This window comes from Dendrobium catenatum, unplaced genomic scaffold, assembly GCF_001605985.2.
Source record: "Dendrobium catenatum unplaced genomic scaffold, ASM160598v2 fragScaff_scaffold_484, whole genome shotgun sequence".
Classification (NCBI taxonomy): Eukaryota; Viridiplantae; Streptophyta; class Magnoliopsida; order Asparagales; family Orchidaceae; genus Dendrobium; species Dendrobium catenatum.
In genome coordinates, this window is record NW_021318946.1 from 1 (window position 1) to 9,517 (window position 9,517).

The 9,517-nt window shown below is 33.3% G+C and overlaps 1 protein-coding gene across 1 annotated transcript; it reads left to right on the top strand.

Annotated features, from left to right (window-relative positions):
- Positions 1–7,615: 7,615 nt before the first annotated feature.
- On the top strand, positions 7,616–8,783 carry LOC114579542. The gene is made up of 2 exons (XM_028694414.1): positions 7,616–7,761; positions 8,482–8,783. Exons 1-2 carry the CDS (start codon positions 7,616–7,618, stop codon positions 8,759–8,761), a joined length of 426 nt encoding a protein of 141 aa, XP_028550247.1. The 3' UTR covers positions 8,762–8,783.
- Positions 8,784–9,517: the final 734 nt, after the last annotated feature.

Consider the following 9,517-nt stretch of genomic DNA (forward strand, 5'->3'; position numbering starts at 1 on the left):
TTTTAGCATAAATATTTAAGTATCACTTGTATAAAAATATTTAAGTAAGAGCGGAAGAAGCAAATGCTTGGTGGCCCAATGGGTAATGTTAATTCACTTAACACAGAGAGTTGAGTTCGAATTTCAGGACTGCAAAGGACGTTTTTGTGATTTTGTTGTGGTCTTTAACTGCATATGTTTATGTTAATGGGCCAGTGGGGGGTTGTTTTGGGCTTTACTTGTAATATATTTATGTTAATGGCCAGTGGGGGCCCATGCCCCCAAGGCCTCCACCGTAGCTCCAACCTTGTGTGATTCCCTCTTCTTTTTGATTAAAAAATGGATATGAGTAATTTGTTTTTATATTGATCATATAATCTGCAGGATTATATTCAATCATTAATATTCTTATATATACATAATAATTTTAATGCATTATATTAATGTACAATGCCTGTATTTTATTATAATTTTTATTTTACAGATTATAAGGTATCAATACAATGTTAAAATGCATAGATTATATAATGCTACATTAAGTTTATACATTTTTTTATGCATATATGTTGAAGTATCAATTGAAATACTTCTATTCACACATGCTTATAGGCATATATAGTTTTTGAATGCCATGTATGTTCATTTAATATATTGTGGTAATGCTAGGGCGTTTCTTGGGAGCAACGTGCTATATAGCCTGAAAACAGTGAGAATTATGTAAGGGCCGCTGCACTGGCGCCCAGGCGCAGTGTCAAATAAGCAAGGGTTCCCATATCATAGACGAATGTGGGCAAAGAAATTAGTCAATGAAATTAGAATTAGGATAAGAATTTGAAATATATGTTATCTTACAGATACCTAAGGGCGATAGGTAGCAGCTAGAGTCTGATTCGGGTTTTGCAATGGATTAATATATATTATGATTCATAGGAAGTTAAATATTCTATGCATTCAGGAAACTAAATAGGCTTGAGAGAAGGCTAATGTGATTAATAGTTTAGGATTTAAACTATGATATTATGCTAGGAGTCGTACTAGAAATGGTGTAGGTATAATTATAGATAAGATTTTAAGGATAATGTTGTAGAAATTAATATAATTGAAGATAGAATTATAGTTTTAAAAATTATTATTGATGATAAGATTATTAATATTATAGGTGCTTATATTCCTCCAGTAGGTTTGAATGTGTTCAAAATTAAAATTTGGAATAATTTAGTAGAATTGATATAAAAGACACTCCTTGAAGAAAAAAATTTATTAGAGGATATTTAAATGGACATGTTGATGGAAGGGTAGAAGATTTTAAGAGCATTTATGATTGCTTTAGAATTGGAGCGTCTAATTAAGGTGTATGACCATATTTGATCTTGCTCTAGCTTATGATTTTATAACTGTTAATACCTTATTTAAGAAATGAGCGGTGTATATCATCATTTATAAGAATGGATATAAAGAAAACTTAGACTGCTTATTTCTTATAAGAAAAATTGGTCTTTTAGATTGCAAAGATTTTAAAATTATTATGAGTAAAAGTTTATGTACCAAAAATTGCTTATTAGTTTTGGACTTTAAGATGAAGGAATAAAATATGAAAAACAAAGTAAAGTATTATTCTAGGATTAGATGAGGGCATTTAAAGAACACTAATAAAAATATATTTGAGAGTAAAATTTAAAATCTGAAGATTTTCACAGTGCATAAGGAAGCTAATATTATGTGAAAAAAATAGCTGGTGATATTAAAAATGTTGCAAATGATGTACTTGGAGTATTAAAAGGAAAAAGTTCATAATAGTAAAAAATAGTTGATGGTGGAACCAAAATGTGCAAGTAAAGATTAAAGATAAGAAGCTTTTTTTATAAAAATGGTTTAGATGTAAAAGTTTGAAAAATTGGGAAAGAAATAAAGGGGCTATTAAAGAATCTATGAAAGAAATATGCGATGCAAACGATTTAGCTTTTATTGATTTATATAATAAATTAGATATTAAGGAGGACAAAAAAGGTATTTTTTAGTTATCCAAGCAAAGAAATAGAAGTAAGGATTAGTATTTAGTTTCAGTGATGTACATTAAAGATGAGGATCAAAAGGTGCTTTTATTAGAATAGGATATTCAATAACATGGATGAGATATTTTGATAAGCTTTTGGATGAAGATGTTAGTATATGATTGAATTTAGTGACCTTAAAACTTTAAATGAAAATAGAAAATTTTGTTTTTATCAGCGTATTAGTAAAATTGAAGTTAGTGAGGCTTTAAAGAAAATAAAGTGTGAAAAAGTTATTTGGAATAGGTGGTGTAGAAATGCATAGGAGATGAAGGAATTTCTTGACTTACGAAGCTATTCAATATTATTTTGAAGACTAAAAAGATGCCAGATAAGTGGAGAAAAGATGTGTTGATTCCCAGGTTTAAAAATGAAGGTAATGCACAAGAGTGTGCAAATTATAGAGGAATTAAGTTAATATGTCATATATTAATACTATGGGAGAGAGTTACTAAGCATAGGTTACGACACGATACTATCGTTTCTCAAAATCAATTTGGATTCATGCCAGACAGGTCTACGGTATAAGTTATAATTTATTGAGAGGTTTGATGGAGAAGTATAGAGAGAATGAGGAGGATCTACAAGTGATAAGTGCTTTGGAGAGTTCTGAAAAAGAAAAAGAATTAATAATGCCTATATTCAAATCATTAAGGAAATGTATGCAGGAGCTACTACTTGTCTTCAAACACAAGATGGTTTGACCAAGTATTTTCCTATTTTAGTTGGATTACATCAAGGATCAGTTTTAAGCCCATATCTTTTTGCTTTAGTCATGGATGCTCTTACTAGACATTTACAAGAGGATGTACCTGGTGTATGATTTTTGCTTATAATATTCTTCTTGTCGATAAGACTAGAGAGGGAATTGAAGGAAAACTTGAATTATGGAGGTCAACCTTAGAGTCTAAATGTTTTTGTTTGAGTAGACCTAAAACCAAATACATGGAGTGTAATTTTAGATCTAGTGGGGGGATTGTGATTTTGGACGATCAAATAATTAATAATAGTACACGTTTTAGATATCTCGAGTCTATTATTTAAAATGATGGTGAAATAGATGGTCATATTATTAGTATAATTCATATTGGGTGATTAAAGTAGAGGAATGCATTGGGCCTATTGTGTGATAGAAAAATACCCCTCAAATTTAAGTGAAAATTTTATAAGATGGTGGTGAGACTTGCAATGCTGTATGGCGCAAAATGTTGGCCATTAAAAGAGGAAGCATACAAGTTAATTGTTATAAAGATGAGGATGCTCAGGTGGATGAGTGGCTTCACTCTTAAAGATAGAATGCGAAATAAGTATACACGTGAAAAGGTTAGAGTAACTCCAATGGCATATAAGATTAGAGAGAGTCTCCTTAGATGGTTTGGAAACATAAAATGTCGGCTTTCCGATGACTCGGTTAGGGGAGTAGATGTATTAGATTTAACCTATGTTAAGAAAGGTAGAGGTAGACCTAAAAATATTTGGGTAGAAAGTATTATAAACGTTCTTTTCTTATTAGATTTAAATAAGAGTTTGATTCTTTATAGGACATAATGGTGAAAAAAGGATTAATGTAGCCGACCTTACGTAGTGTGATAAAGGTTTGATGTTGTTGTTGTATGTTGTTGTATATAAGTTCCTATGGACTTGGAGAGTGAAGCGATGTTGTGATTATTTTAGCTCTAGAATTCTCAAGCTCACAAGCAAACAATGATGACAAGACAAGATATTTTTATGTGGAAAATCCAAAAGTAAAAATTTATGGGGCCTAATCCAAATGATGAACTTCTATTTTTAGTAATGTGTAATTAACAAATTATATTACTCTAAATTAGAGGGACACAAGGAAAAATGTTTACAACAAAAGGATAGATCAATTGGGTGGTTGTCATTAGATGCATTTGGGTGTCCTAGGATGCTAGACTTTGTAGCAGCAACAAATAAGGCAGGATCAATATGGGAGCTCATGAGGGATGTTGGCTTTGTGCCAGTGAAGACGGTTAGGAGGATATCAAGAATTTCAACCAATTTGAAGCCAAGGAAGAAAGTTGACTAGATATTAGAGAAAGAGTCCAATTGTACATCTACAAAGGAGGTGACTCAGGGGTCGATGAGTGTGGCTAGCCAAATAGGGAGATTGGCTAATTACATTGATAGGTTAAACCATATAAGGTGATTGGTTAGGAATGGAGATTAGTCAAATAGGGAGATCAATGAGGCAATGTGACTGATTAAGGCATTAGGCAGCGAGACCAATTAGGCAAAATGCTGACCAGGTAGGAAGATTGACCAGCCAAGCACTAGGTGAAGAGATCAATCATGTTTAAATGTGTTGTGCAAGACGATATATTTAGTAGGAATCTAGTTAGGACGAATTTGATTGGGCTAGGGAGGCTTGCCAGACAAAGTGTGACAAGGGAAGCTAGTAGGGTGGTGAGAGAGTGGTAGATATATAAGGATAATACAATACAATAAAAGGATAACTACCAGTTCCTCACCAATGAAAGGGCTTCAGTCTACCTCACCAAAAGAAGAGATTCAAACTAACCAATAAGCTAAATTTGGAAAGTGCAACTCCAATTTCTATTAAAAGAAATTATGAAATACAAGCCTAGGATCCATGAATATATATAGGATTTCTAATACATACATCACAAGAGAAGTTCAAGCATTGCATAAAGTCTAAATGAAGAGAGGAGGCCGTTGGCTGCTTGCTACAAGTGCATAAATTTGTCTCCAACGGTGGAAGCTGATTCCAAGTTTGCATGAACCATCATCCTTGAATGTGAAATAAATATTGGATAAAAGTAAGCTATTGTACACTTGTTTGACTTTATGTTGGTTGAGATAACTAGTTAGATCTAATGCAACATTCTTTTGAAATGCCAAATAACATACAAGTATATACTAGCCTTCTATAAAATTGATAAACAACCTTTAAGGAGAAGAAAAAACGGGAGAGTTAAATAATTACCACAAATTCAAGATGCATGCCAACTAAGTGCTAGTATTGTTAACAACAACTTTGCTCCTCTTGAAGTTGAATGTTATTGAAGGAATTTGCAAGGCCTAGGAAGACGAGGTTTTATAGAGTTGCATAAGGATTCCACTCTTTCTGATGCTGAGTTAGATGATTATGATGGCACCCCTTTAGATGTGATGAGATGTTTGATTTTAGGAGTGATTGAGAAGATTGGAGGCGGCAAAATATGCTTCGTAGGCTAGCATTTCATTGGAGTACCATGAATATGATTTCAACTCATACTCCTGCTTGACAAATCTTAAACGTGAACCAAATCCAAATCCCTTCCATATTTGTTGGGTTAATCATACATACTTCCTGTTATTATTAGTTGTTTGGTTCCAATCAAGTTGGGGTGTTACGTAGCTTATATTCGGTTTGATATCCTTCCAAAGGCCATTGCCAATATTCCGTTAGGAAGGTTTTGTTTGTGTGACATGAATGCCATATATTACGATATGTTTTCAAATTTAAGAATTTAATCATAAAATTTATGAGAGAAGTCCCCCAAACAATCTTCTCATAAATCATCTTCTATATTCAAATCAAATCATTTTCAATGAAAAATGCAAATCTTGAGTTGATTGTCTTAGGTTTTTTTATTGATAGGGTTTGTATCTCTGTTAGTGATTCTACTATATCTATGTTTCCTTCTTTTAAATTGAAAAAGTTTCTTGTCAAATTTAAAAAAAGGGTTTTTATTTGACTTATTTTCATCTCCATGTGAAGGAGGGCACACTCTCTTATGTTGATGTGTTTTATCACCTGTTGTCTCACAACTCTTGTATGAGTTTAGTGATATTTCTCAAATTGAATTGCCATATGAACTTTCTCCATGATGCAAATTCACTTGCAATAGATTTTCTTCTAGGGTCTAAATTTCCGAATCATCAACATTATGGAATGAGCCATGTTGAAATATTGAGCTAAAAATGCAAGTAAATGACCTTCTTAGGAAAGGTTTTTTAGAGAAAGTTTGAATTTTTGTACTATCACTACACTGTTAACACAAAAAAAAAGTTCTTAAATGATATGTATTGATAGCACATCATCAATATGATCACCTCCAAGTTATATATTTCTTATATCTAAATTTGATGGCATTCTTGATTATATTTTAGGTGCTAATTATTTTTTTCAAAATAGATATTAGGAGTGGATAATAAAATCCAAGCCTCTTACTTGTCACCTAAGTCGGAAGGGTGAATGCCAACTTAACATGTTATCTAATGAGTACGCCCTACAGTGAAGGATAGTTTTTGAGTCCCATTTAAGATTGGTACTCTTCGACGGATAGGCTAGGAATGGCTAACTTGATCTTCAAAATCTTAGTCAATCAAGTCTCAATTTTCCACCCCCTCGCCAACTTCACAAAAAAAGTAGTTATTTCTCTGATCTTTATTTTTTTGCTCAAGCCTCAATCTTAATACTTCTATAAATGAGCATGATTGGACCCTCCTTGAACACCTTCACCATGAACAATTTATTGAAGATGCTCTGGTTTTACTTCATATTTTATCCACAGAGGTAGATGACCAAGAAAACCACACTAGCAAATGAATTCATTATTACCTGAGCCAGAGTCAGTTCGTAGAGTTTAGAATTTTGACGATCTTCTAGAAAAATGAAAGTTGCAACGTAAGTCTAAATTGAGCCTTATAGAAGCTTCACTCACATCTCAGTAATGGATCAAGAACTTGTCCCCTGTAGTTAGTTCTTAGATGAGAACTCGTCCCTAACCTTCCGCTTGGCTAGAAGAAGCCTTATGCTATATGCCTTGATGGATGTGTTAATCGCCATTATGCTTTCACAAAGCTCTCAGTGCAATTGATCAGTGAAGTGACGTCTCTAAAACAAAATTATGTGTTAGGAGAAAGCAAGAAGAAGATAGAAGCAGAAGCTATAGATGTAGAAAACATAAAGAGATATAATGCAAAAAATCCATCCTTATTATAGACACGAGAACATGAAAACCCTATTACATCAATACGGTTGATTCATTAATCTTAATCATAATCATAATCATTGATTTGACAATCAAATATTTGGAAAAAACTTATACTTACATATCGACTCGGGAAGTCCAAACGGCAGATAGGGAACCACTTTCGACTGAGTCATGCTTATTTTCTCAACGATTCAAAGATGACTTCATAGGAAATGTCAAATGTGAGGTTTCATAAGGACCGACCAACTTCACAGTAGCTGACTTCATTCTGAATGTTTTCTACTCAACGAGGTCTGACTTCTCATATGCAAGGTGAATATACAAAGGAAATAATTTTAATTTCTAGAAGTTTTTAAGCGTATCTTATAATCATAGATAAATTTAAAAAAGAAAATAAACTTTCATTTCATTGAAGATGAAAATTCTATTACATCAAATCAAAGAAAAGAAATTGAAACGCCCAATGCTTCAACTAACATCCTTTATTAACATTATTTGTATCTTTATGAAACTCAAAAAAATAAAAAAAAAGGGGTGATGATTACCACCAAGGCTCAAGTCCAGCATTTGGTGGATGACTTGGACCAACAGTAGATATCTTGAAGTTATCATAGAGAGACAATGAAGCTCCTCTCATCATGCAGTGAAAACATGGATCAAATGCAATCTCGTGAGGGGATCTCATCATTCGATGAGCTGGTGAAGAATGAATCCTTGCTGCAAATTGGTTCATCATTTATGTCTCCGAGAACTTTCTCATCAAGATGGTTCTTTCCTAAGTTCATTGGCCTTTGATGAATATCATTAGCAAACTTCTAACGCAACACGAAAGGGTGAGGGCATGCCAATTCAACTTTGCCTCAATCCGGATACGACGATCACTATCAATTTGGGTAGAAATTTGAGCGTAACAATTATCTGTTAGAAGTCATCAAGCCCTCAATCCTAGCACACAGAGTCATAACCAGACTTATTGGGACTTCTTCTTCCTAAGAGTACTATTCTCAAAGAAGCGCAGTGCCAAACAAGATCTGTTCAATTTCACAATCATAGCACCACTTTTGTTTGTTCAGCTAGATTTATCTTATTCACTTAAAAAAATTATGTAAGATTCTTGGTTGTGTATAAGTCCATTTGAAGGTACGATTGGAATGGAAGATTTAAGTTTGGTTATGATTCCTAAATATGTAGGATGCAGTGAAAAATAATTCATGGTTTTTTTCGTGAAAATTAAATGGTATGATGGATATTTGATTGTACAGCAGGTGAGATGTTTAGCTTTAAAATTTTATTTGGAGCATTTTTTTCTTCTGTTGTTGGCAACTTACTTATAAAGCTATAAGTTGAGTGACATGCTGTTCACCTGTAGAAGCATCTTAAGTTATTTGAGTAAGCGGCTACTTTATGCACAGTTTTTTTTGTCATTTTCTGCTTTGAAACTAACCTGCTTTACTGTGCTTAAATATAATTTGTTTTCCTTAGTTCAGCTGGCAACTTATGTTTAATCTTATTATGATAATTTTGATCCTTACAAAACCTGATGAGGGGTTCTTCTTCTTCTGCAGTCGTACCTTCTTGTCAATCATGGGTGGAGTGGTTGCCGGAATTTGGGGTTTTACAGGCTTAATGGGCTTTGTGTTTTACTTGTTAATCATGGCAATTGCTTCCTTGGGACTTTTGGCTAAGGCCAAATTCTCTGTCGGGAACTACTTTGATTCTTGGAATAGGATTATACTGGATGGATTCTTTGGTGGTCTCATGGTATGATTCCAGATGCTTACCTGCCTAGTTCTTTATTGTTGTTCTAGTAGATTAATTGATGCTTATAATAAGCTGATCTTATTACAACTGCCTTGGAATATATATCTCTAATTTATCAATGGAAGAGTTTGATGTCTTTCAAGGTTTCAGTTCACTTCTTAATTTTATTTAAATTAATTTGATTTATGTTGAAGACTTAGTCTAGATGATAGAAGTTCTGGAGCTTTTTATCTGTCATATTATAGTAAGCAGGAACTAGTTAATGAGGATAGGGGAAAAAGCAATTGCTCTTGGACAGCCTCATAGTGAAAATAGAATATTTCAGATCTTTCCTTTTTTTTTTGTTAAGGAAATACTGGTACAAATTGTGGAGGTGGGGTGGTCTAAGTGCGTTGGTATACTGATGAGGACATCGTCAGAGATTGCGACACATGTACCATCAGGAGATGCCGGAGATCGACGACCACGATCATGATCTTTATTTTCATCATTTTATGTAGTAGTTTATTTGATTTTTATGTTTTTCCGTTTTTGCCCTTATGGGTATTTGGTCGTTATTGTAGACCGAGGGGCATTTTAGTCTTTTGCTTTCTTGTCATTTTGAGGCCTATTTATATGGCCCTTTTCTTATGTAATAGCTTAGTTTTTGATGAATGAAAATTTGCCTCTTATGATTCTCTTTGTGAGTTCATGAAGCCTCTAAAGATCTCTTTGTGAGTTCTTAAAGAGGAGATCGCCGGAGATCTCTTTGTGAGTTCTATC